The sequence below is a fragment of the Acartia tonsa genome, chromosome 15 (genome assembly GCF_053477335.1).
Source record: "Acartia tonsa isolate MP-2025a chromosome 15, ASM5347733v1, whole genome shotgun sequence".
Lineage (NCBI taxonomy): Eukaryota > Metazoa > Arthropoda > Copepoda > Calanoida > Acartiidae > Acartia > Acartia tonsa.
This window is the reverse complement of record NC_137274.1, coordinates 17,024,925-17,051,489: the sequence shown is the minus strand read 5'-3', so window position 1 is coordinate 17,051,489 and position 26,565 is coordinate 17,024,925. Positions and strand designations below refer to the sequence as shown.

Genomic DNA, 26,565 nt, shown 5'->3' with positions numbered 1-26,565 from the left:
GAATAATTTCCAGTCCTATGTCTCCTCCCTCCCTAGCTGTCACCCTACAATTATTATTGTTTGTTTGTCCTTTGTTTTGATGATCTTTGCATTTATGAACGTTATCATCCTTGTTAGTTTAACTTCTCACCTTAGTTAATGTTGATTACATTTTCATTTTTCAGATGCCAATGAAAACTAGAATAATTTTCAAAGTTCGCGGATTTTTCACTTTTCATTTGACGGATTTTTTTTAAAAATTTAATTTTAAAATATTTTTAGTCTAAAGAAATTAAACGTACAAGTAACAAGGATGACAACGCCCATAAAAGCTCTGAAATAGAAGGACAAATGAACATTAGTACTTGCGGAGTGTCAGAACTGAATATTAATGGATAAGCTTATATGAACAAAATTGTAAGTAAATTTGTTTCAAAACTGATTAAATACATGTTACTGTTTAAGGACATACTGACGTTTTTAGAACTTGATTATATAGATGCTTCGTTTAACACATTGTACCTTGTTGTAATAGGAATCAGTATTTAAAGAATCAGATGAATAGGATAATTTTAACATACAAAAAATTGTTGTCAAAAAGTAAAAAATCAGCTTGTTTTAAATGGACGTACGGACTTTCTGGTAGAAATTATTTAGTCGTACCTAACTGTTAGAATCAGCACAAAAGTTTGAAATCCATAGGACAATTCTAACCTGTTTAAATTAACGAAAAGAGCTAACTGTAACTCATGTACGGACTGACCCTAATTACAGAAAAGCTTCGCTTTTAAAAACAAGGATGACAACATAAACCTGAGCAGGTTCAATAGACAGACATACGGACAAACTAATTATGAAGCTTTTTAATATAGTTCATTTATTTACAAAATAGAGATAATCTAAAAAAACTCTCTTTAAAATCATCCAATAAGAAAAAGTGGAGGAAAAACTCCGTTATCTTTAATTTAGAAGTGTTGAAATTGTCCTATTGATTTAATTCTTTAGATGCTGATTCCTGTAACTCTATAATCGTTACTAGAGAAAACATACTGATTTTAACTTTTTAAAAACATTTTATTTTCATGATAAAATAATCGTATTCATCTTATCTTTAAAATCATGATTTTTAGAACAAGGTACAATTTATTTTTGGTGAAGCATCTCATTAATCAAGTCCTATAATATAAGTATGTTAATAAAGAGTATTCTGTTTTGAATATTGTATAATTTTTGAGCTTCACTATCAATGCTGTTTTCATCCTTTTTTATAAATAAAAAAAGGGAATTAATTTTGAGGGAAGAATCTAAAGTTGTGTTTTGTTTCGTATTTATACAGTAGCTTTTCTCCTATTTCTGGCCCTTTAGTAATTATCAAAATTTATTGAAATGTAGAACAAAAATTGAAGTGCTACAAAAGTCATAAAAATTAACAATCCTAATTGGCAATTTAAATTGCGAATTTGGATTCTGGGTCCAACAAGTGGTTTAATTTTGGATTGCCATCTCTATACTAGAAACTACTATATCAAAAGAAAAAACATTCTACATTTATATTTAAATACTAAATACAATTGACATAAGCTTTTATTGCATCGTGTTATAAACAGCTTTCCGCGCATATAAAAATTAACAATTGTAAGATTAAAACCAGTTTTGTTAGACCCGAAATGCCTAAGGCACAGGATAATAAAAAACTGCTTTTCATCTTATAATTGTACAATTTTTATATCTGTAGAAAACTGGATAAAATACGATGCTATACATAAATGTTCATTATGGCTGAGACCCGGTTCTAATCCAGCGGATATTAATCGGTTTGTAAGCCATACTGGAATAATATTAATAATACATACACTGACAATAGCGACACTAACATCAAGTCATCAGTTCTAACAGGGGCCGGGGGGAGGGTAGCATGGATATTAAGGGATAAGACAATGGATGATAAATTGATGTACATCCCCCCAATAATGATCAACAAAATTACATAGTATGTTGGTTCAAGTTATTGGTTTATAAGTTTGAGCACGTGAACATGATTTTATTTGAAAAATACGGGGCTCTTCAAACCATAATTTGCCTTACCTAACTTAAAATAAGTTTTCATTTGTTTACTGATAAAAATTGGGACTTGATAAATTGTACAAACCAAAACAGAGTCCAAACTTTTCTACCGTTAACTTCTATCTTCAGAAGGTGTAACTTTGTTAATTGTAATTTGGGGTGTACATGAATTTATCATCCATTGTCTTATCCCTTAAGATCCATGAGAGTTACCCCGCCCCCCCCCCCTCCTGCCAAAATGATAACATTTACCAAAAACTTTAATGCAAATTAAAAATAAGGGGGGGGGGGGGAAGTTTTGACACATTTCGTAAACCTGGCACCTAGGCTTTATCTTTGGACTGAAAGGATAGGTTATTTTTGATAATTCATTCTTATATGATGAATTTCACGAAGTTTTAAGATTTTTTGGATAGGCCTTCAGGTGGTCTCTGTACAGGTAAAAATGAAAAAAAAAAATTTTTTTAAGTTACAGGTCAACTTATATAACAAAATATGCATCTTTTTTAATATTATTCACATATTTGAAGAAAAAATATGCATATTTTGTTTTATAAGTTGATTTATAACTTTAAAATTTTTTTTTTTTTCATTTTTACCTGTACAGAGACCACCTGGAGGCCTGGAGCTCCGGAACCTGGAGGCCTATCCAAAAAGTCTTAAAACTTCGTAAAATTCATTATATAAGAATGATTTTATCAATAATAACCTATCCTCTCAGTCCAAAGATAAAGCCTAGGTGCCAGGTTTACGCAAATGTGTCAAACCCCCCCCCCCCCCATAATAATAAATGGAATCAGAAACTAAAGAAAGATTATATTGATCTAACTTTGAAGAACTGTTAGTGGCCCAAGTTCCAGGGATCTAAAGGGATAAGACAAATGCCGATAAATTAATGTCCATTCCCCAATTATGACTCCTTATGTAGATTAAAATTAGTGGTTGGAACGTTTGGGCACTCAACCTCTAACGAACCTACCAATAAAATTCACTAAAGTCCCCAAAGTTGTTGAGTCACCGAATAAGAAAACGTTATTATAAAACTTTGTGGACTAGTGTAATAATCAGCCCATTGTCCTCTCTCTCTCTGCATAAAAATATTCTTATTTGAGACAGATGTGAATATTTAAGAAGAAATATAAGAGTATTGGTTGTTTCCCTCATAGTGCCTTGTCAAGCCCACAACCCCCCCCCCCTCTTATTTAAATTTAGGGGGGAATGGTAGTTTTTTGTTTGTATATTAAATTCCAGCAGGGTTAGGGCCCCGCAGGTATACAGCTTACCACAGGGGTAATGCAAAGGGGAAAAATACGGTACACCGACAAACATCCTAATGCGACAAACCCGTGTGTATTGTCGCCATTTTAGATTTTATTGTTCAACTTTTTAAACTGCAGTCGTGGATTTTGTCCCTAATTTTTGGAAGAATTTTTTTATTTTATAATTTTTGAAAAATTAAAGGACATTTTTCTTAAGATATGTCGCATTGCGAGGTATAGGACGTTTGTCGCATTAGGAGGTAAAGGGGGTGGGTGTATAGTGGTTAATAAGCACTTTAAGGGAAAGCAGAGTATTTTAAAGGTTCAATATTTTTTAATTAAAACAGAATATATAAATATTTAAATAAAAAAAGCTACTAAAACTAAACGAATTGTTACTGTGACAGAAATTTAAGGATAAATATATTAAGTCAAAATTATTTTATCTTTAACTAGTGGCTTCGGCCTAAGCTGTTTTTTTTATTTTTTTTTTTTTGGGGGGGGGGGGGTTAAAAGCCACAATTTTTTTATCTTCTCTCCTTTAAATTTCTTTTTAAATAATGGGGGGGGGGGGCAACATTCCTCCAAGATTAAAAGCAAAAAATCATGGTATGTTAACCAGAATCCAATTGATCCAGCGGTTAGTGAGATCTTAGTCGTCATACAGACGTTGTTCTACTTTCTTTTATAGCTGGACTAACTTGTGTAAGTAACGCAGCAATTTAAAAAAAATTCTCACACAAAAAATTATTGAATTCAAGGAATGACACAATGGACACATATTCATTCCCAATAATAATAAACAAATTTCCCCTTTGGTAACTTATTGGTTGAAAAGTTTGGATACTTCTAGTCTTAATTAATGAAAAAATAAAAATTTTAAGACTTTGAATTAGATAACGTGGATATAAAACTTTAAGTACCATTTACAGTCCAAAGTAGGGTTGGGCCGGATATCCGGCCATTTTCCATAACCGGCCGGATATCGGTAATTGAAACTATCCGGATACCGGATATCCGGCTGATTTTTATTGCCGGATATCCGGTAATTTGCCGGATATCGAACGTTGGCCAGATATCCGGCCCAACTCTAGTCCCAAGTCTCCTCCCTCCCTGGTCAAAAATACTTTTTCAACCCCAAATATTTTTTTTGTGCTACTTATGGATATCAATATCCTTGCTATGATATTATAATAATACATATCCTTATACTAAAGTAACAGGATGTTTGTCTGTCTGTGTGTCTGTCTGTGTGTACCGAAGGATCTCGCTAACCGCTGAACCGATCGGGTTCTCCTTAACAGGGTAGATTCTCATATGTCCTGGGAAGGTTTTTAACTATTTTGGGGGAGGGTACTACCACCCTCCCAAAAGAAATGACAAAAAAATTGAAAATTTTCTTTAAATCTGGGAGACTTCAACGTCAAATAAGGTGGTATCGTACATAAAAAATTAACTTTAACAAACAAAAACATTTAAAGTGCCACTAGAGGCCTCTAGGGGCGTAGCCACTAGTATGATAATAAAGTAACAGGTTGTCTGTCTGTCCGTCTGTCTGTTTGCACAATATTATAATAATACATATATGATAATAAATGACTAATTTTGACAATTTTTTAATCTTTACAAAGTGTTTCAAAAAATCAGCCGGGTGACGTCATAAAAATGAGGAATGAGAGGAGATATGGGAAAGGAAACCCCCTAAAAAAGAGATGAATTTTTATGACGTCACACGACTGATCTTTTGAGACACTTTGTAAAGCTTCCAATTTTTTTGTGACTAAGTTTTCAAATTTAATTTGATAATTTGACAACTTGGGGTATTGATAGGGGAGGAATAGGGGAGGGAAAGGAGTTAGGAAAGTGGGGGGTGGTGTCAAAAGGCCTTACTTTGAAACTTTAACGCCAATTAACAGACTTTTAATAAATGATATAATCCTTAATAAAAGAGGTGGGGGGGGGGGGGCCGGGTTAATATCTACATCCAAGGTGTCAAATTCATGGCCTGTTCATAAATATTCCCAGTGCCGTGCACAGAGTTTTGTCTGGGGGTCTGTTTCCTATTGTGTGGGGAGGGGATAAAACATGCCTTTCCTATTTTAATTCAAAGGGGGGCGTTGACCCCCCCTAAAGCACCCCCCTACGCACGTCTATGAATATAATACCCCATGATTTCCTTAATATCTAATAAATATCCCATCAAGCACTGACTAAAACAAGCCCCCTGCCCCAACGGCCTAAAGAACACAAGGGGAAAAGGGTTGCCCAAGGGTGGGGGGGGGGGGGGGGGGGTTGAAGTGGTCCATCATAGCTTAGAGGAATTCTCAAAGAGAGAAGGCTATTAACTTCCTCTTCTATTGGTTGCTTAAAAATTTCTGGATTGTTGGAAAGTTAATATTAGGACAATAGAAGATAATTTATTTATCGCATTATATTATAAACAGCTTTCCGCAGATATAAAAATGTACAACTATAGGAAAAGTCTTTTTGTTAGCCAAGAGATGCCAAAAGCACGGGCGTAAAAAATGGATTTAATATTATGAGTGTACAGTACATTTTTGTATTCGTAAAAACCTGGATATAATAAGATACGATACATGATTTTTCAGTAGGGCTACTAGTACATAAATATATCTATTAAATAATATCTAATAATTATCAGTTTGTGTGGTATTCAGTGATTTATTGACCATTGATGATGTTGCTTTCTTGCCCATAGCTATACTCATATCCATCTTCTTTAGAAAATCTTTCAGCTCATCTACTGAGGCTCTCCGACCTACAACATATTATTTATGGGGACCTACAAACAAGATATTATTTATGGGGACCTACAAACAAGATATTATTTATGGGGACCTACAAACAAGATATTATTTATGGGGACCTACAAACAAGATATTATTTATGGGGACCTACAAACAAGATATTATTTATGGGGACCTACAAACAAGATATTATTTATGGGGACCTACAAACAACATATTATTTATGGGGACCTACAAACAAGATATTATTTATGGGGACCTACAAACAAGATATTATTTATGGGAACCTACAACAAAGAAGATATTATTTATGGGGACCTACAAACAAGATATTATTTATGGGGACCTACAAACAAGATATTATTTATGGGGACCTACAAACAAGATATTATTTATGGGGACCTACAAACAAGATATTATTTATGGGGACCTACAAACAAGATATTATTTATGGGGACCTACAAACAAGATATTATTTATGGGGACCTACAAACAAGATATTATTTATGGGGACCTACAAACAAGATATTATTTATGGGGACCTACAAACAAGATATTATTTATGGGGACCTACAAACAAGATATTATTTATGGGGACCTACAAACAAGATATTATTTATGGGGACCTACAAACAAGATATTATTTATGGGGACCTACAAACAAGATATTATTTATGGGGACCTACAAACAAGATATTATTTATGGGGACCTACAAACAAGATATTATTTATGGGGACCTACAAACAAGATATTATTTATGGGGACCTACAAACAAGATATTATTTATGGGGACCTACAAACAAGATATTATTTATGGGGACCTACAAACAAGATATTATTTATGGGGACCTACAATTTATTTGATTAAAGCTATATAAAAGTAGAAGAATGTGTGTCTATTTGTTAAGTAACAATAGTTTTTCAGTTTATTATATGGAAATAGACCGTTGCCAAATTATAATATTACTTTAAAAAATCATTTTTAGCTAATCCGGAGCCGGAGCCGTTTTTAACGAAAAATACGGCTCCGGATCCGGCTCCACCAAAAATGTTGCTGCTCCCGGCTCCAGCACACTGGTTTTGGGGACCTACAAACAAGATATTAGTTTTGGCAGGGGCGTCCAAGCTTTTCATTTTTGGGGGGGTAAAATTTTTTTAGGGGGGGGGGGGGTAAATCGTTTTTGGGGGTTGGTAAAATGGCGCGCGAAGCGCGCCACAAATGTTTTTACCCCCTCCCAAAAAATTTTTTACCCCGGGGGTAAAATTTGCTTGGGGGGGGGGGTAATTACCCCCCCTGAAACCTGTCGGCAGGGGTAAATTTATTTCCCCCCCCCCAAAATTTACCCTCCGGGGTAAAATTCTTGGGGGGGTAATTTAAATTTTATTAAATATATAGTATTAAAAATGCGCGCGAAGCGCGCAAAAATTTTTTTTATTAGAGATTTTTTATTTTTTTTGGGGAGGTATTTTTACCCCCCCAAAGTTGTTTGGGGGGTAAATACCCCCTCCTAAATGGTTGGGGGTGCCTACGGCAACCCCAGGGTAGGGGTAAATTTTAAATGGGGGGAGTAAAATAAAAAAAAATTTGGGAGTGCCTACGGCACCCCCAAAATCGTTTGGGGGGGGGGTAATCGCCCCATTACCCCCCCCCTTGGACGCCTATGAGTTTTGGGGACCATTGTTGCATAGGATCTGTGTGTCTATCTCTCTCTGTCTGTACAGAAGGATCACACTAACTGCTTTATCAATCCTCTTTGGAGTAATGTTTCTTCCTCATAGAGAAGAAGGGGACAATGGGCTGTTTATTACACTAGTCCCCAAAGTTTTATATTTGTTAGCTTAACAACTTTGGGGACTTCAATAAATTTGATGGGTTATTTTATTAAGTTGAGTGTTCAAAGGTTTCAACCAATAATTTTAATCTACAGAGGGGGTAATTTGTATGTCATCATTGGGATTGTACATCAAGTTATCAGCCATTGTCTTATCCCTTCCAAGAGCAATCGCGCCTGAAGAAAAGTCCCGAAATATGTTTTTCCTTTTTAAGACTAAAATTGATGCAAAGTTAGGACATCACAGACAAAGGTCGTGCAATCAAAAGTGTTCAATCAGCCACCTAGGGGTGTATGTTCTGCAAATTTGACCATGCTAAAAATATTATATGGGGTGGGGGGAAAAATGTAAAAATTAAGAGAAAAACATTTTATTCCATTTTTCTCCCCTCCTTGGAGAAAAAAAACTAAAAGAATGTGCGGGATATGAATGAAATAAAGAGTTCTGACAAAATTTTCACATTTTTCCCCTTCCTTGCTGGAAAAAACTAGGATGGAAAAAAAATTTAAAAAATTGCATCAGGGGAAACAAATGAATCTTGTGCAGAATATACAACCCTGCAGTCACCTATATCTGGCCAAATATAAATCCGGCCCAACCCTAGTATATATTTATTAGGGATGGCAATCCGTCAAATTTTTGGACCGGATTCGAATTCTTACAAGAATCCGACCAAAACATGGCGGATTCCGGATTCAGATTACAGATTTTATACATATGTCCTATGTTCTTGGTGTTTCTATAATTCACTTCCGAGAATAGAACCAGATTTTAAAAGATTTTATCAGGGTTTCGGATCCGGATCCGGATTCGCAAGGATCCGCATATTTTCGAGTCCAAGGATCCGGATCCGCAAAAAAATGCGGATCCGGATCCTTGGACTCAAAAAAATGCGGAAAAAATGGAAAAATCTACCTAAATTTATATAAAATCTCAGACATTCTCTTGATGAGAGCCAATATTTAAGGTTTAGGGTCAGACTTGAAAATTAAAAGTATTTTTGACTTCGAATTAAAGAATAAATATTTTTTGAAAAGTTTGGTGATTTTATTTTTATTGTTAAGGATCCGGAACCGGATCCGGTAGGATCCGGATCCGGATTCGCACTGACCAAATTTGGAGGATCCGGATCCGCAAAAAATCAATGCGGATCCGAAACCCTGGATTTTATATATAATGATGTGATGATAGTCTTTGCCTTTAAAAAAGGGGGAGTTGAAAGAAAAAAATCAATTCGCTAATTTTAGCCTACCTATTAAGAATCCGAATTCGTTATTAAAAAACGGATTCAGGATTCGGATTCCAAAATTGACCAAAAATTGGGCGGATTTCGGATTCGGATTGCCAACACTAATAAATATATATATCTACTCACCTAATTCAGTATGTTGTTTACTATGCTGCTTAATTGGATTACAACTAGTGGTTGTCTGTTGGTTGTTACAACTAGTGGTTGTCTGTTGGGTGTTACAGCTAGTGGTTGTCTGTTGAGTGTTACAGCTAGTAGTTGTCTGTTGGGTGTTACAACTGGGGTTATCACAGGTACAATTATTGTTCATGGAAGAATTGCCTTCTGAACCAGACCATTGCATATTATTATTAATATTTGGCCCAAGTATAATGGTTAGCGCAATACTAACTAAGGTTGGGAGAAACCGTGTTCAACCCCCATAGAATTTGCACTTGGTTGACAAATACTGTTGCAATTTGCCAGATTATAATCACGCAACCTTCCCCGAGATGCCCTATGGTTTTAAGGAGATTTGTAGTAAGTTAGGATTATACCGATAAAGCCGCTTTAACCATTTAGGACAAAGTCGCCTCGGGACATTTACTTAAGAAAAATAGCCTCCTAAGGAAAGTAGCCTCCACTGTTATTAAAGGTCATGGCCGCAGCTCGGCTCCCTAGCCTATAACCTAACCTATGTATCAATTAAAGTAGCCTCCTAAGGAAATCAGCCTCCATTGCTAATACATAGGTGGTTGAGAATTTCGTGGATTTTACAAAAAGTAGTTGGTACCTAGATTTTTTAGAATTTTAATATTGTTTCTACAATTTTTAGGAAAAGTTATGTTAGGTTATAGGCTAGTTCACTTTAGTCGAGAATCCTTAGAGCTAGAGAAGGCTAATTTCGGATTTAAGCTTTATTATTCTCCATATTAATGGCAATGTTGACAAGAAGTTTCAGCCTTCTCTCTTTTATAGGAGCCAAGAAAATCATGTTTCCCCAAAAACATTTCAGACATACGGACATTTAAAACTATAGAGGAGCGTTGCTTCAAAAAATTATTATAATTTGCAATAGTTTCCTAGAACAGAAATTCTTGAATCTAAAACTCCGAAATTTTTGGCACTTCCTCCTCCATCACTAAAAATAAATTTGGTATAAACCGGTTTTTTGTTAACTTTATAAAACTGGCGGAAAACTCTTTGGGATTAGACAATGGACAATAAAGGGAAAAGTAGGTTGCGGATAAAATCCGTAAAGGATGTGTGTTTTAAGTTAAAAACAGTAGTAGAACGATAAAAATTTTATGTTAACTTAAAAAAAAAATTTGCCTATTGTTCTTTTCAATAAGGAATACACATATTTAGTGAATATTATCATTCTACTACTATTTTTAAGCCTTAAAACACACTTTTACGGATTTAACCCGCAACATTCTTTTCCCTTTATTTACAGCCCCAATCCTATTATATAAAGTAGTAAACTTTTTTGTCTATAGCAAAGGATCTTGTTAACCGCTGAACCAATATGGCTCTCCTTTACAGTAAGGATTCTTGAGGGTCCTGAGATGGTTTTAGGCTATTTATTAAGTCTGGGTTTGGTTACAGGTTATTTTTCTGCCCTTCCATTATCACATCCCTTTAAATATGGAGCCCCTAAATGCTAGGGGCACAGCCGCTAGTATTTATAAACAGAAACAGAAACATGCATGAGATAAATAATGATAATAAACAAAATTACCCTTATTATTGATTAAATAGATTTGCTGTATCTCATTCCTGTACATGAAAGAACACTAAAGTCAACACAAAAATATGTTCTATAAGATCTCTTACCTGGTAAGGTCAAGAAGGTCAGCACTTGTACGACTTGTACTTCCTGTACTTGTACGACTTGTACTCCCTGTACTTGTACGACTCGTACTATGGTCTGTACTACTCTTCCTATATATATACTAACATCAAGTGCATACATCAAATTCATTTTGTATTTTTTTATAAAAATAACAGGATATTTGTCTGTTTGTACTGAAGGAATTGCTAATATAAAAGTAACAGGATGTCTGTCTGTGTTTATGGAATGATCTCACTAAGTGCAGGCATGATATGATTCTAATTTACAGTGAAGCTTTTCATAAGTCCTGGAAAGGTTTACAGATATTTTGGGGATAGGTTAAACAATCCTTCAACAGAGAAAGTACCCTCCCTCCCTCTACTTTTTTTCTTTTTAAAACTAAAAGTGAAAGTTTATGAGGGGTGACTTATTCTGCCCCCCCCCCCCCACACTCCCAAAATTTCTATAAGAATCTTAAGTCAATAAATAATAAATCCCTGATTCCCTAATGATCATAAACAAAATAACCTGCCAGGGTTGTATATTCTGCACAAGATTTATTTTTTTTCCCTGCTGCAAATTTTTAATTTTTTTTCCCCTCCTAGTTTTTTCCAGCAAGGAAGGGGATAAAATGGAAAAAATATTTTCAAACTCTTTATTTTATTCATATTATGCCCCCTTCCCAGGGTTGTCATTTTGGGCGGGCGGTTTTGGGCCGCCCAATATAAGGTCCTTTTGGGCACTCCCCTTTTAGGGGGAGAGAAAACGGGGAGGGGGTTAAAAAAGAGGGGGGGGCCTAATTTTTGGGTGATATCCTTATACTAAAGTAACAGGATGTGTGTCTGTTTGTTTGTTTGTCTAGAAAAAAATTACACATCCCAAAAACTTTTAAAAAAATTTTTTAAACTAAAAATAAAATTGGGGGGACCATACCCACCCCCACCCAAAAAAAAACAATTATTCCCCCCCCAGACTTTTTTTTACTTTTTCTTTTCAAATCTAATATAATAATTGGATTATCAAATTTGACTCTCCCCTCCTCAAGTGCCCCTAGAGGCCTCTAGGGCCGTAGCCGCTAGTTAACTATATAAATCAGTAAGCTTTTTTGTATCTAGAGAAGGATTTCGCTAACTGCTGAACCAATATGGTTCTCCTTTCAAGTGGAGCTTTTATAGGTCCTGAGATGGTTTTTTATTTCTAATAATAAGTCTAGGTATGGTTTTAGGCTATTTTATATCCTTTTTATATGCTTTTTACGACATTTGCCCAAAAAGGGTGCCCAAAACCACTTATGGGCGCCCAAAACCCGCCCAATACCCTTTTGGGCAATCGGGCCGCCCAATATCAAAAAAAGTGCCCTATTCGATAACCCTGCGGGCCCTTCCATATATTTTTTAGTTTTTTTTTACCAAAGAGAGGAGAAAAATAGAAAAAAAATGCTTTCAGTCCTCTTAATGTTTACATTTTTTTCCCCCAAACCACATATTTTTAATTTTTTTTAACCCCCCCCCCCCCTCAGCCATGTCAAATTTGCAGAATATACACCCCTGTAAATGTTAGGTAGAAAGTTTCAACTAACTGAACAAAATTTTACAAACATAGGTACCAAAAGTTTTAATCCAATAAATATATGAGAATGTTTTTAACTTTAACTTTTGGTACAACTTTAATTTACAATCCAATATCCCCACCCTCCCTATGAAAACCACACATATAAATTTTGAGACCTCTAGCTTTAGTACTAGCTGAGATAATACCTGCTACTAGATGAAACACTGTCACTAGCTGTGGTGAGGTCTAGGTTTGTTGATCCTGTCTCAACTATGGGAATTCTCAGAACTCGACCTATAAAAAAACAAGGATGACAACATTTATAAGTAGCGAAGCTCGAATAATCATGAATAGGAATACAGACAAAAAAGGAAACTATGCACGAATGAGACCAAGTGATTTTAAGCACCTTCCAGCATTGAACCTAGGTATTTTTTAATACAAATATACCTACTAGATTTATGTTTAATTTTTTGTCAAAGCTTTTGAACAACAGTTTGAACTCAACAAAACATTTGATGATATTTAATAAAAAAATGCTTAATTTTCAAAGTTTTTTCAAAATCTTAGTTTTTTACCTAGTCAATTTATATAACACAAACCTAGTATGTTTACAAAAAAATACTCATGTTCAATGCTAGAAGTTACTTAAAGTCTCGTTTGTGCATAGTTCCCTTTAAAGAGCATTTGTTAAAATCAAGAATCACGATAACATTTCATCACAAAACCTATCTCATATTTATATATATATTTTAAATGCCTATTTATATTTTGTAATTGTAGCATGAGTAACAGACCGACGGACAAAGTAAGTTACATACTGGATGCACAGACATTGGTATAGAGAATCTTCACAAAAAAGTTCAGCTGTCTATTTTGAATAACAGCTGAGAAAATCGCTTTCCCCCCATAACAGACATAGACACTGACGGACAAAGTTAATTAAAATAGATCCACAACTAAAAACAAGGATGAATAGCGTCACCAAACTACTCAGATAGTCAGTCAAACAAACATTAGCAACTATCAGGGAGGGAGGGGACATTGAACTGTAATTTACACTGGTACCCAATGTTTTGTAACAACCTTATCTTATTCGGTGGCTCAAAACTTTGGGTACTTTTACTAAATTTTTATTCGATGGTTCCAGACCAGCAGTATCCAAACATTTCAACCATTAGGTTTTATCAACAAAAAGGGTAGTTTAATTTATTATTATTGGAGATAATCATCAATTAATCGTCCATGTCTTACTCCTTAAGATCCCTGTAAATAATATAACCTGTATATAATCCTTCATTGGTCCACAAACTGTTGGCCAACTTTATATCTTGGATGGTTATATCATACCTAGGTAAAATAAATAATTTGAACATGATGGAGTAAGGCGGGGCGAAGTAAGTAATTTTTGCAGGGTTATTTTACAAAGAAAAGAGCGTAAAAAGTACGAGATAGGGGGAGGGAGGTAGTTTGTGCTCAAATTCCGTAAAGGTTGTGAATTTTAAGGCTTAAAAACAGTAATAAAATTTATATTAGCTTCAATTTTTTTGTGCATAGTTTTTTTCGTTCAAGTATACACCGTTTTAGTGAATATTATAGTGTTACAGCCGTTTTTAAGCCTTAAAACTCACACTTTTACGGATTTTTGCACAGCCTACCTGTCCCCTTAGTAGGTAGGTATAAGACTGCCACAAAAACTTTCATTTCTGACAAAAATAAATATGTTTTTTTTTATATTATTTCAAAGGGAATGGATAGCCCTTTGACTCTCACTTTTACCCATTTTTGTACAACTAAATCTTTTTGAGACCTATAATGATAAAAACGACCAACTTAGCTTATATGTTTTTTTTGTCATTCGAAACGAACATAGAGACAAATGTAATTTTATAAAGATAGTCCAAAATTTACAGACTTCGCCCCGCCTTACCCTACATACTCCTACTATTTTTTATTATGTGACACTAATTTTGAGAGTCGAGAATGCCTTAGTACGTAAAAAGGTGAAAATCAAAGTTTATATATATTGAAAAATTTTTTTTTATAAAGGGGGGGGGAAATGTGGTGACTCGTGCCACGACATACCAGCAATTTTATTTTGGGTGCTACTCCCTTAGTTTTAGAGATAATTGGATGAAATCTTTTGGGCTGGGTCAGTAATAATTCAGGGTGGCCACAGACTTTTTTTTAAAATAGCATAAAATAGTATGCAAAAAAAAATAAATAGTATGCAATAGTATGTAAAATTTTTAAAAATAGTATGCAATAGTATGTAAATTTTTAAAAAATAGTATGAAATAGTATGCATTTTAAACAAAATAGTATGAAATAGCAAGCATTTAAAACACTATAGGGCCTTAAAATGTTGGTTAGCTATCAGGAAACCATTACTTTCTTGTCTTCTTAGATTGAAAAACATAGTAACAAACACCAACATTCTATACTGAAAAAATAATAAAAAAAATGAGCTAAGAATTAGTAAAAAATAAGTTGTTTATTGACTATTAAAAATTTTGGACTAGTAAAATCATTTTGTTGTGCACAGTGTCATAATTCATATCCTGATTTTAAAAAGAAATATTATATAAAAGAATTGAAAGTTCAAAAAACATAAAAAAAATTATAAGCTCAGATTCCACAATGACATCTTCATCAATTGATTTTGGACTGTCAGTTGCCATTTATTACATGAGATAGTCTGAAAAAAAGATGTTTCTATAGCCTAAGTTGAAATCAGCTTTTCTTAATAACCTAGCCATTTCCGATGGGACAAAACATAAATATTTTACAACAAAATGAGAGGATCTTTCTAATGACATAGAGAAACACATTATATTTATATTAGTTTGTTAGGAGTTAATCATAAACCTCAGTAACCTGTAGGATCATATAATAATAAAAGTACTCCTCAATGATATTAAAATTTAAAAGGAGAAATCTTTACATTGAATGTAGAAATACCAATAACTTTCAATAAAGGTACAACAATCTGAACTGAAAGAATACTTTCTTCTGGAAACATTTCTAAAAAAAAATTGAAAACAAAGTAGCGAGTTTGACGTATTTTCACAGTAGCATCTGATAGGTTATTTTAGGTTAGGTAAGTGTTAATGATTGCCCCGCAGGGTTAGAGCCCCCCGCAGGGACTAGAAATAGGAAAAAAGATACTGTGAAAATGCGATGAAACCTGCTACTTGGCTTTCTTTTCATGATCAAAAAATCAGTTTGTTTTAGTTACTTAAAAATTGAAGATTTATCTGAAATCCAAAGAAATAGTGGAAATAGTATGCAATTTTGGACAATAGTGGAAATAGCATATTTTTTTGGAATAGTTTGCATAGTATGCAAAAATAATGGAAATAGTGGAAATAGTATGTTTGTGGCCAGCCTGGTAATTACCTTAACTATTGGTATCTTTCAAAAAAAAACGGCGGCGGGACCGCCGCTCCCGCCGCCGTTTTCCGCCGCCACAAAAAAAAATTTTTTTTTGCATTTCTCGCCGAATTAGGCAATTTGGAATCATTTGAGACCATGTTATTTTTTTCGAAAAATTTTTCCCCTTACAAGCAACCCTGCGGGGGGACTTAGTCATTTTTTTCAAATTCTCGTATATCAAGGTATATCTTAAATACAGTACTTCTCCTGTGATTTTGAAGATATTGAAACAAAATCTTTTTAGGTTGGTAAGTAAAAAATATTTGAATTAAGAAAACGGCGGCGGGACCGTTTTCCGCCGCCACCAAAAAAAATTTTTTTTTTGCATTTCTCGCCGAATTAGGCGATTTGGAATCATTTGAGACCATGTTATTTTTTTCAAAAATTTTTCCCCTTACAAGCAGCCCTGCGGGGGGACTTTTTTTCAAATGTACAATTTTTGTACATTAAGGTATATCTTAAATTCAGTGGTAGGTACTCCTGTGATTTAAAAGATATTGAAACAAAATATTTTTAGGTAGGTCAGTAACTAATGGCAGAGGTACGGCGGCGGGACCACCGCTCACGCCGTTTTCCGCCACTCAAAAATTTTTTTTATTTTATTTCTCGCCGAATTAGGCGATTTAGAATCATTTGAGACCATGTTTTTTTCTTCAAATTTTTCCCCTTATAACTAACCCTGCGGGGGGACATTTTTTTCAAATTCTCGTTTATCATAGTATATCTTAAATTCATGGCTTCTCCTTTGCTTTTTGAGATATAACAAATCTTTTTATGGTTCAGTAAAAAATAAAAAAATTTGGCGGCGGAAAACGGCGGGAGCGGTGGTACCGCCGCCGTTTTTTATTCAAATATTTATTACTGACCCATCAAAAAAGATTTTGTTCCAATATCTTTAAAAGCACAGGAGAAATACTGAATTTAAGATATACGAGAATTTGAAAAAAAAGTCCCCCCGCAGGGCTGCTTGTAGGGGGAAAAATTTCAAAAAAAAATAACATGGTCTCAAATGATTCAAAATTGCCTAATTCGGCGAGAAATGCAAAAAAAAATTTTTTTTGTTGGCGGCGGAAAACGGCGGCGGACGGCGGGAGCGGCGGTCCCGCCTGTCCCGCCGCCGTTTTCTTAATTCAAATATTTTTTACTTACCAACCTAACAAGATTTTGTTCCAATATCTTCTAAAGCACAGGAGAAGTACTGAATTTGAGATATACCTTGATAAACGAGAATTTGAAAAAAAAGACGAAGTCCCCCCGCAGGGTTGCTTGTAAGGGGAAAAATTTTTGAAAAAAATAACATGGTCTCAAATGATTCCAAATTGCCTAATTCGGCGAGAAATGCAAAAAAAAAATTTTTTTGGTGGCGGCGGAAAACGGTCCCGCCGCCGTTTTCTTAATTCAAATATTTTTTACTTACCAACCTAAAAAGATTTTGTTTCAATATCTTCAAAATCACAGGAGAAGTACTGTATTTAAGATATACCTTGATATACGAGAATTTGAAAAAAATGACTAAGTCCCCCCGCAGGGTTGCTTGTAAGGGGAAAATTTTTTGAAAAAAATAACATGGTCTCAAATGATTCCAAATTGCCTAATTCGGCGAGAAATGCAAAAGATTTCATCCAATTATCTCTAAAACTAAGGGAGTAGCACCCAAAATAAAATTGCTGGTATGTCGTGGCACGAGTCACCACATTTCCCCCCCCCCCCCTTAACCATATAAATAAAATTTGACTGGATATATAAATGTATATAATATTCATTTAATTCACGTTTTTTTTTTCTATGCATATACACAAAAGAATAATAAATCTAGTGTAATCTAATCTAATCTAATAGCTGTTTTTTTTTTATCTTTATAGAAAATCTTCTAACCATTAGAACTTTCAGACAAAGGTTTTGCGGTGCTATCTCTCTGCTGTAGAGAGATAAAGGTAGAAATAGAGAGTACCTACCTAAGCGATAATCCAGCTAGAGTATCCCCCTCTACAACAGTATGGTCTGTGAATGAGGTCCAGTGAGAGGTATTACTGGCAGAGCTGCATGTGCCATAGGACCGCCTGCAGGAGCCAGCAATTTTGTGGTTATCCTTATATAAAAGTATTAGGATGTTTTCTGTATGTTTTTAGCGAAGGATCTAGCTAACTGCTGAACCGATATGGTTCTTCTTTATAGTACAGTGTAGTATCTCATGGTAGATCCTGGGTTAGCAGTTGATATAATCGTCCTTGTGGACACAAACCTACCCAGGGAGGGAGGAGACAATGGGCTGTTACAATTACAACAGTCAACAAAGTCTTATAATAACATTTCTTATTCGCTGGCTAAACAACTTTGGGGACTAGATGAATTTTGTTTGGTTAGTGTAGGTATTAACTTGAGTGTTCAAACGTTTCAACCTATAATTGTAATCTACAAGAGAGGTAATTGGGGATGTACAAAACATCAATTTATTTATTCCTGAGGTTAACCACAAAAGTTTCCTTTGATTAATATTTGAGAGGAGAAATCTTTCACTGGGTGCCCGCACCAAATTACCATCTGATAAGCTCCTAGAAAATCATGAAATCTTTAAAATATAAATGTCTTTAGAAGCGTGACAGACACATACTGACGGACCAATGAAGAATTTAGTCCAGGGGTGTATATTCTGCATGGGATTCCCGAACAAGGTGGAGGGAAACCAAATGAAAAAAATAGGGTAGTGCGGGGTTAATGCGGTCATCGGGTCAATTCTGGTCAAACGACCAACTTTTTTAAAACCGTTTTTTAACAGTGTTCTAAACGTTTGCGAGAGATCTTCGGAAAAGCAAAGTTGTAGTTTATTGCCTATACTTTCATTTCTTACTTCAGCAAATTTTTGTCAGATCACTTCTTCTATGATTTTTTTGCCCTCAAAAAGTTGCAAAAAATTTGCAAAAAAAAAAAAATCAAAATAGGCCATGTTCAATCTAAAATTGTGAAAAAATGGTAAGTCCTATCGACCCCCGGGTTTTTGTAAAATGAAAGATATGGCATTCATTTATCATTTGCAATTGGAGGCGTTGTTCTAACTTGATTTTTTCATAATCTTTTTTTCGTCTAAAAAAAATGGTCTATTCCGGTCACTTTTTTACTTTTTTTATTACTGTATTTATAACTGTATAATACCCTAATGTTTTATTTAGGTGATATGGAAGCATAAACAACCTAAATGCATGACCTAAGCTTTAATCATTGCCTTGCCTGTTGTGTGATGTACATTACTAGTCATTTTACTGCTTGTATTATGTCATGTTTTGTTGCCTAAGCTTTACAATTTGTGACGACATTAAAAATTTTTCAGACACATTTTTATAGAAATGGGAAGAGTATATCACCCAAAGGAACGCCTTAAATATTTGCCTGAAGATGTATCAGCTGCATTGGCTCATGTAAGAAGGGGTATGTCTATTAGAAAGACTGCTAGAAGATTTAAAATTCCATATAAAACCCTTGCATCTTTTTCGTATAAGAGGGTGTTCGAGATTTTTGCGCGGTTTGGATATTTAATGTCAAATCGGCTAGGATTAAGCTAGAAAGGTGTTTAAGGTGTCTATAGAAAGCTCTTTGCATGTCCTAACAAAAACTCCCCAGGATATGGGTTCTATCTCCAAGATTTAGAGTACATATTCAAGATTTTGCATTTTCAAAATTCCTGTTGCATAAAATGTGTTAAAATATTAGAGTTAGACCCCATATCATTTCGAGTTAATTGTCAGGCATGTAATTTTGCATCTTTAGACACCTTAACCACCCTTGTAGGTCAATCCTAGCCAATTTGAGACAAGAAAAAATGTATCAAAAACTGCTGTCAAAACTGGCAGGATTTTTAAATTAAAAATTTTTTGGGAAAAAATCACTTTTTTCAAGAAATTCCAAGACCTGCGAATCAGAAATTGCCTCTAATTTATGTATAAAGCTTAAAAAAACCTATTCATATAATAAAAAGTATGATTTTTTTTTTTAAAAAGTTTGCATGAAAAAAATTGATGTTTTTTTTGCGATTCTACCGACTTTTTTATAATGGGGAAAATGTGGTCAAAAAATTGTCTGATCTGCATGCGACTAGTACTGTTAGAAAGCTAATGACCTCAGCTTTCTACTCATAGTTTAAAATGTTAAAAAAAAATATTTTAAGGGGGTGTTCCACCCCCCCAAAGTCAACTGACCGAAATAGCCCCACCGGTGGGGTTATTCCGGTATAGGCCAACCGCCGCCCTTTAAACCGATTTTTGACCGACTTCTAGTTGCGAGATCTTAATGGGACCAAGACAGGCTTCTTCGTTATTGCCATATCGTTCATTTGCACTCTTAAAAACCGGAAAAAGTTTTTGGGAAGTATGTTTTTTTTTAAGTTGAAGCAAAAAATTGACCGCAATTACCCCGCACTACCCTATATGGGGTTGGGAAAAAAATGATAAAATAAAGAGTACCTAGGTACCTATATTGAGCCACATTTGTAATTTATTTAATCTAGTAAAGAAGAAATCTTTAATTAACTGAATGCATTAAGAGGAAGGGAAGGATACTTCAATTATTTTTTCATAGGGGAAAAACTACCTACCTAGTTAAATATTTTTTATCAGGAGAAAAAAATGAATCTTGTGCAGAATATACACGTACCCCTTTAGATAGGTAGTCAAAAATATAATCAATTTATATGAAACTAGCGATGCACCCCTATCATATAGGGATTTTGTGTACAAAGGGATAGGGAAGGACAGATAAATAGCCTGAAACCTTCCTAAGACTTTAATCTAAAAATAAAATGGTTTAACTAATCACGGAACCTATGTGAATCTTTCATAAAATGGAGAATTAATCGGTTCAGTAGTTATAGAAATCATTTAATAGGAAAACAGCCAAGAAAACTACATACAATTCCCCAAGATAAGCTCCTTAATTAAACAAGGATGACAACTAGGGATGGGAATCCGTCGAATTTTTGGGCCGGATTCGGATTCCGGATTCTGAAGGAATCCGTCAAAAAAAGTGACGGATTCTTGCGGATTCCGGATTCGGATTCCGGATTCTAGCAGTATTTTAAAAGGCCGTCCGTCACAGAGGGATAGCTTTTTTCGTTAATTTATCACTATGTTACTTGGTTGAAGCCTTGATTTGTTTAAAGTGTTGACTTCCAGCATAACTAAAACATTTACATCACATTAGTAATTATTAAAATTTGTTATGTAGAAATTTTTTTTTTGATCTTTGCCTTCAAACAGAGGGAGTTGTAAGAAAAAAGACGGTAATTTTAGCCTACCAATTTAGAATCCGGAATCCGCTATAAAAAACGGATTCCGGATCCGGATTCGGATTCCAAAATTGGCCGAAAATTGGGCGGATTCCGGATTCGGATTCCCATCACTAATGACAACATTTATAATAGTGATGGGAATCCGGATCCGGAATCCGAATCCGGAATCCGGAATCCACCCAATTTTCGGCCAATTTTGGAATCCGAATCCGGAATCCGTTTTTTATAGCGGATTCCGGATTCTAAATTGGTAGGCTAAAATTACCGTCTTGAGTTTTTTCTTACAACTCCCTCTTTTTGAAAGCAAAGATTACCCCCCCCCCCCCCCCCCTCCTCCCCAACACACCACCTTTCCCCGCAACCCCCCCCCCCTCTTTTCTTCCCACATAAACCACGAAGTTGATATACAAGCTAATAACACAGAGCTCTCATTGTCAGGCCAGCGATCATGTGATGAGCTATTCAATTCCAAGACCTCAGATTTGACAGCCAACGATCACGTGATGAAGTGTAATCCACTCACCATCAACTAAGCCCTCTAATTGGCTGTACAGTGATCACATGACATAATAATATACACACTCCCGTTAGAAAATACCAAGCACATTTTTAGGACATACGTAGCACTTAAATTTTTTTCTACATAACAAATTTTAATAATTACTAATGTGATGTAAATGTTTTATTTATGCTGGAAGTCAACACTTTAAACAAAACAAGGCTTTAACCAAGTAACATAGTGATAAATTAACGAAAAAAGCTATCCCTCTGTGACGGACGGCCTTTTAAAATACTGCTAGAATCCGGAATCCGAATCTGGAATCCGCGAAAAATAAGAATCCGGAATCCGCAAGAATCCGTCACTTTTTTTGACGGATTCCTTAAGAATCCGGAATCCGAATCCGGCCCAAAAATTCAACGGATTCCCATCCCTAATTTATAAGCAATAAAAAATAAAAAAAATGATGGATGGACAGATGGACAGTGAGTTATAGGTCAGATGTTCAGTTTTCTTTAGAATATCTTAAATTAAAGATTATGTAGGATTAGATACTCTGCTTATAACATTGAGCATAATTGTCCTAGGAATTAACTTTCAGTTTGTTTGAAAATTCCAGTTATTGATGTTAAATGCTAGACATAGCAGCAGTAGGCAATAATTTAACCATTTTTAACATCTCTAATTTGACGCGATTTGGGCTAAGATTCAAACTAACCCGCCCAACGAAAACTGAGGCTTCGCATGTCAGTCAGTCAGTCCGTCCGTAATGCTATGGGGGAAATGCGATTTTATCAGCTGCTATTGAAGATAGGCCACATAAATTTTTGGTGTAGATTCCCTCCATTAATAAGCATTAAGTGTATAATTTACTTTTTCTGTCGGTTGAACTTTAAGCTAAAAAAAGATGCGTCGAAACATGTTTCTGATTAATTTTGATGCCCTCCTCTTCAAAAATGTTGAAAATCGGACCAAAAACACCAAAGATATGGGGTTAAATGTGACAAATATAAAAATAGCCAAAAACCTGCAAAACGGCAGTCCGACCATCATGTATGTTTCTTAGTTAATTAAGCTCCACAATGATGGGAATGTTGTCAAGAAATTTCAGCCTTCTATCTTAAATAGCTACCGAGAAAACCATTCCCCCCACAGCGTTACGGACGGACGGACATATACCTGGACAGATGATCGTCAAAACAGGTTTCTAGTTCTACTTCGTCCCGCAAAGGTTTGTGCTTCACTCTGCGGCGAAAAGGCTGCCAAGGCATTCTTGTCTTTTGTGGCTCTGAAATGGACAAACAAACATTAAGAATTTAAATAAGCAGAATATATAACTAGCCCCAACTTTGCCCCTAGAGGTAATTTAAAAAAAAATAAATTAACTACTTCTGGTGCTGCAACCACTACATTTCAAATTAAATGCCTTAAAAAAATTGAGGCGGATTTTTTTTTTTTTTTTTTGGTGGGTTGGGGGTGTCCAACCCCCAAAGAAAATGGCTTAAAACCACCAAAGGACCAATAGATATATTCCCTGAAGAGTAGAATCCAATCGGTTCAGTGGTTACCGAGATCTTAAGGGACGGACAGACATCAAGCTACTTTGTATTATATATAGATAACTATAAACAAAATTGGGGTATAGTCCCTTTCGTGGCAAAGCCTCTTGAGGGGCGATTCGTTGTATTTATTAATGGATTTTGATAGTTTATTTAGGTAGCAAGGGCTAGGAGAAAAGCTACTGTGAAAATACGAAAAAACGCCCCCCAAGAGGCGTTGCCACGAAAGGGACTATACCCCAAAATTGTAAGTAAATTTGTTACATAATTGCATAAATACAGTATACAGTAAAAGCTGAAAACAAAAACAATTAAAAACAAGGATGACAACATCCTTAAATGTAGGTATAGAATATTCATTTAATTAATTTATTATTGTTATTTTTATATGTACACAACGGTCTATTTAAGGGGTTTAGTGGAAATTTGGTACAGCTTTAATCAAAGGGATAGTTTCACGAAGTGCATTTAAAAAAAAATAGTGAACTGTAAGTTTTTTCTATTTTAAATAACGTAGTAGTGCATAATATAAAGTTATTGATTAAAATTAAGAGATTTTACCAGGGATTTTCCTTAAAAAATGAGTTTTTCATTTTTATTTTCAACTTCGTTGCGTGTTATATATGGCAAAAACTTTTTTGTCATAAATACAACTTTAGATAGCATTTACTAGTTAATAGAACTTTAAACTTTTTATACAACAAAATACACATAACAACAAAGAATGACCAATAAAATATTCAGTATGGTACTTAGAGTAGTGATCTTTTTATATGTCTTAGTAGAATATATTAGGCATTTGATAGGTATGATTGTGATAAAGAATTTTAACATTGACCTGACCAAACTTTTTTTATTTGACAATATCTAAAAGAGTTAGTGATTTGCAACATAAATTACATGAGAATGTTCTTTTTATATATATATGTTGTATGGTTAGTTGGTATTTCCGCGTAATATAATGTGTATATTGTAAGTAAACCGGACGGTTTTCTTTATTTTTTTTTAAAAGAATCTATAGAAAACCTGTCCTATAGTGAACCGGACGTTATTTTTTATGTTTTTTAAGTAACTTGTCCCAAGGGGAACCCCTGTTCAATTTTTTTATAACTCTTGTGAAATATGTGGAAAAAGATTATCTAAAATTGGTGTTTTGGCTATACATATTTGGAAAAAAATAGACCATTTTCATGTAATTTATGTGGCAAATCTCTTTAACTTTTTTCGATATTGTCAAATAAAAAAAGTTTGGTCTGGTCAATGTTAAAAATTCTTTAACATATAATCATATCTATCCAATGCCTAATATATTCTACTAAGACATATAAAAGTTCACTACTCTAAGTACCTTAACTCTTTAAATACACTTCATAGAACTATCCCTTTAAATATTTACACTTCTACCAGTCCGAATTCATTAAAATAAAAAGTTATGAGTAATATATAACATTAGGCAACTTTTTAAAGTTGGTCATGTATAGGTGCGTGCACAGGAATGTGATTGGGGGTGACCAAAAAGGGGTGATTTATAAAATATAATTTTAGTTACTACTCTGTTATTTTTAAAGATAATTGAACCAAATTTTTTCCCTGATTCAATTACTACCTTAGGTAAACAATTATTAATAAATAATAGGGATTTCCCGCCAAAACCGCCGTCTACCGCCGAATTACGCCATGTTATTTGCTGCCTCATTTGGCTGTTTGGAGTCAATAGATAAGAGTGATCTATTTGAATAAAAGTATTATAATACACCTTTTTCTACCCACTTACAACTGCTTTTTAATATTTATAATAAATTTAAGAGGGGTTAGGTCTTTTAGGTCTTTTTAAACTTAAAGGAAATGAATATTGAGACTGGATGATCGATCTTCCTATTTAAGATATTGATTAAATTCTTTTATATATATTTTTCTACCTGTATAGCCTACCATTATAAGTATTTAAATTTAGCACTGTCCCTCAAGGGTCTACAGGGGCCAACACCGCTACCCCCCCCCCCCCCTTTGTACTACCAAACCAGAAGTTAAATTTTTACTTTGTTTTTAAAGGTATCAGACTGAGTTTTAAAGGGAAAAGTATTCTCATAACTAACCTAAATATTTTTTTGTAGCTATGAACCCCCCCCCCCCCTCAATCTAACCAAAAATAAGATAACCATCATAAAATTAATATCAAACAAACTTTAATTCATTTTAGAACAGTAAGGAAAAACCGGTAGACCAAGCAATAAACTAAATCAGTATTGGCAAGCTAAATAATAACATAGAAATGCTTTATATCTTACAAAAAAAGACAGATGAAACGAACACATTTACTATTTGAAATCTTAATGTTCTTAAGAGTTTTACAGACATATGAGGTGACCAAGTGAACTAAAGAGTAGATGCTCGTTGGTGAGCTTAATCATCACAAAAAATCAGCTTTCTTACAAATAAAACTGCGTAATAAATACATTTTTTTCTACAGATTTATAATGTATGTAAGAGAATTACCGACAGACCGACGTACCAAATAAATCTTACACTAGATGGTTGTTTGTACAGATAATGTTCATAAAAAAAATTTCTTTTAACCGTCTTGACTCCTTGAGTCGTAGTAAAGAAATTCACGATGTTTAAATATTAATTCATACAGACTGACGGACTTAGCGAATTCTAAAGTAGCTCCGCTACTGCAAAATTTATTTTGCACTTTCCTTCTAAGGACTAGAGGGGCAAAACACCTTCCCCAAACACTAAAATCAAAAGAGAAATGACCTATGTGCAACAAATGTTTTGTTTTTAAAAATCTGCAGGTTGCGGCTTTTTTTGCGAGAACTGCGGGTAAGTCGCGGTTTTCCTTTAAAATTATTGTTCCTCAGGTCATTAATGATTAATTTTAAAAAGTTTTACTCAATTATCTTTAATAGTAATGGAATAACAGAGATATTAAGATTGTTGTTATGATTTGTAATTCCCCCGCCCCCCCCCCCTTCAAATTTAGGTTTTACAGGCAATTTTCAGATTAAAAATTTTAAAAGTTGCGCTACCGACCCCACTCTGGAAACTTAACTAAAAGTTGTATTATATTCTCAAAATTAAGAATTATATATGGTTTGGTATGGGGTCGGTAGCGCAACTAGGAGTAAAATGACAAAAACTAATTTTTTTTGCTCAATTTTACGGTAAAAAAAGGACGAAAATTATTTCATAAATTTACTTTCAAAGCATAGGTAGAATTAACACTTATAAGGTAAAATATATTATAAAAATGTTTTTATTTATTGATTTGGTG

General features: G+C 34.4%; 1 protein-coding gene across 4 annotated transcripts; it reads right to left on the bottom strand.

The window, feature by feature from the left end:
• Window positions 1-1,516: 1,516 nt before the first annotated feature.
• On the bottom strand, window positions 1,517-23,023 carry LOC145307705 (uncharacterized). Of its 4 annotated transcripts, none has more exons than XM_080150218.1 (11): window positions 22,909-23,023; window positions 18,438-18,504; window positions 17,908-18,014; window positions 13,800-13,867; window positions 12,724-12,811; window positions 10,969-11,076; window positions 10,217-10,273; window positions 9,280-9,479; window positions 5,900-6,081; window positions 3,598-5,677; window positions 1,517-3,202 (listed from the first exon to the last, which is right to left on the bottom strand). In XM_080150218.1, the coding sequence occupies exons 1-9, from the start codon at window positions 22,998-23,000 to the stop codon at window positions 5,951-5,953; spliced, it is 918 nt and encodes a 305-aa protein (XP_080006344.1). In that variant the 5' UTR covers window positions 23,001-23,023; the 3' UTR covers window positions 1,517-3,202; window positions 3,598-5,677; window positions 5,900-5,950. The 4 variants fall into 4 exon arrangements, with proteins under 4 accessions (XP_080006344.1, XP_080006343.1, XP_080006345.1 ...); XM_080150217.1 differs by having other exon boundaries at window positions 1,517-4,923; window positions 5,056-5,677; XM_080150219.1 differs by having other exon boundaries at window positions 1,517-5,677; window positions 9,280-9,379; window positions 9,434-9,479.
• Between the last annotated feature and the right edge of the window lie 3,542 nt (window positions 23,024-26,565).